Raw genomic sequence first — 1,905 nt, 5'->3', positions numbered from 1 at the left:
GCGACCATATCCAGAGTTTACGGGCAGACAGAAATGCACGCCTTGACCGTGCAATTCGTGAGTTCGATTCAGGTCTTTTGGAGATGGCAGAGTTTCGGGAGGAGAAGAAGGGAATCAATCGGGAGATTGACTCGCAGATTGCAATTCTGGAGGATGAGGTGATGTCTCTTCTTCATCCCGAGCGTGCTACGTCCACATCCCGTTCCTCAGCTGCACATACCCCTGCTCGTACTCAGAGGGCGGTCTCTCCAGATTGGGATGAAGGAGAGATGGATCGTGATCTTGCTCGTGCTACTTCACCTGCACTACCGGCTGAAGGAATGTAGTACCGTACCATTTGTTTTGTATACCCGTCATATTGACAAATCTTGTTGGAAACATCTTTGCATGAATGAAAGTATGAGAAGATCTATTTCTACACTAAACCCATCTCACGAGCCGCTACTATCTCAGCTACAAGCTCCCGACGCCTAGCCTCGCTGTCATCGCCAAGATCTACATCCAATGGATCATCTCTCTCTCCCCGGTCCTCCGCCTCCTGAGCACGACCATGTGCTGGCAAGAACTCCACACCTGCGACCCATCCATCAATATCCAGGACAGCATTGTGCATGAGAATGCAGCAGGAGACCCAGTTGCATGCACGGAGGTGGTCTGCCTTCGTTCTGATTGGAATACGAAGACCACGGAGAGATTGCCATCGACCTTTGAGTGCACCCATGCAGTGCTCTGAACGAACACAGAGACGAGAGACAAACTTGTCGAAAAGGGCATTGGATGGGTCAAAGGCGGCAGGGCGTTTGTGAACAGGGATGGTGCGTGCATTGACGGTGTATGCTGAGTCGCCCCAAGCGAATTCCCGTCCACTGAATAACCAGTCAGGGTCTGCACCTGCACAAGTCTCATCGAAGGCAGTGGAGTCGTGAGTGGCACCAGTGTTGCCACAGGAATAATCGCCAATCCGTAAATTGGATGGGCAATTCCCGATCTGTGATACAAAACTATTAGCATTGTCATAGAAGGTGAATCAAAACTGAGAAGAGAAAAACCTGGCAGTTCAGGCCATAATTACACTTTCGTGTATAATATGATGCCCCGTCGAGCCCTGGCCGAGCGTACAGCACAATGATTGTCCCATCGTACATGATCCAGCCCTCTCTCCAACTTGAACCCTCAAAACCTAACTTCTCCTCAATGTATCTCTTCTCCACCTCCTTCTCATCATCCGTCAGAGGCCGTACAATATGTCATGCAGAGACATGAGCGCATCGAGACACCTATCCGTGAACAGCTCAACAGCTCCCTCTGAATACCCGGACATCCGCGCCACATCGGTAATTGATGAACCATTCCCATACCGCCCCATCCGATAGAAGGTGATAGCGAGTTGATCACGTACTGGTGCTTGAGGACAGTTCGAGTTATTTTGGAATGCGGCATGGCCTTCGATGAGGTCAAGGATTGTATCAAAAACGCGTGGGGAGACACGCAGCATGTTGACAAAGCGGTGATGATGGGCTGGATCCTTGGCATATTCCCATGCAAGGTGAAGCTGACCAGCTTTGGGAACGGGAATACGAGGATTAAGATAGCGAGTGGTCATGATAGTGTGGATGGCAGCACAGTCTCTCTGAAGTTGTTGGAGTAGCTCTTGGGAGGATTTAGGAGGTAATAAAGTAAGCTGAACAGCCATAAAGGCCATATAAGCCTCAAGGAGCTCTTCGCGGGTTGTTGGGGGACTCATCGTGGACGATGCGGACGCGTCTCAACAAGAACAAGAGCAAGAGCGCGACGCGCGTTCACCGAACGTGACAAGCGCGCGACGCTTACTTAAGTTCCCACGGCGTCACACCGCTGCGGCTGCCCGCTTCGCTGCGACGCAGCCGCCAGGTCTGTACATAGCTA

At 51.3% G+C, this 1,905-nt stretch overlaps 1 protein-coding gene across 1 annotated transcript; it reads right to left on the bottom strand.

Annotated features, from left to right (window-relative positions):
• Positions 1-232: 232 nt before the first annotated feature.
• STEHIDRAFT_151067 (uncharacterized protein) lies at positions 233-1,366 on the bottom strand (the record flags this gene model as incomplete). The annotated part of the gene is made up of 4 exons (XM_007311835.1): positions 233-367; positions 500-988; positions 1,050-1,200; positions 1,242-1,366. The coding sequence occupies 4 exons, from the start codon at positions 1,364-1,366 to the stop codon at positions 233-235; spliced, it is 900 nt and encodes a 299-aa protein (XP_007311897.1).
• Positions 1,367-1,905: the final 539 nt, after the last annotated feature.

Source organism: Stereum hirsutum, assembly GCF_000264905.1.
Source record: "Stereum hirsutum FP-91666 SS1 unplaced genomic scaffold STEHIscaffold_76, whole genome shotgun sequence".
NCBI classification, from domain to species: domain Eukaryota; kingdom Fungi; phylum Basidiomycota; class Agaricomycetes; order Russulales; family Stereaceae; genus Stereum; species Stereum hirsutum.
This window is presented reverse-complemented; position numbering and strand designations above follow the sequence as displayed.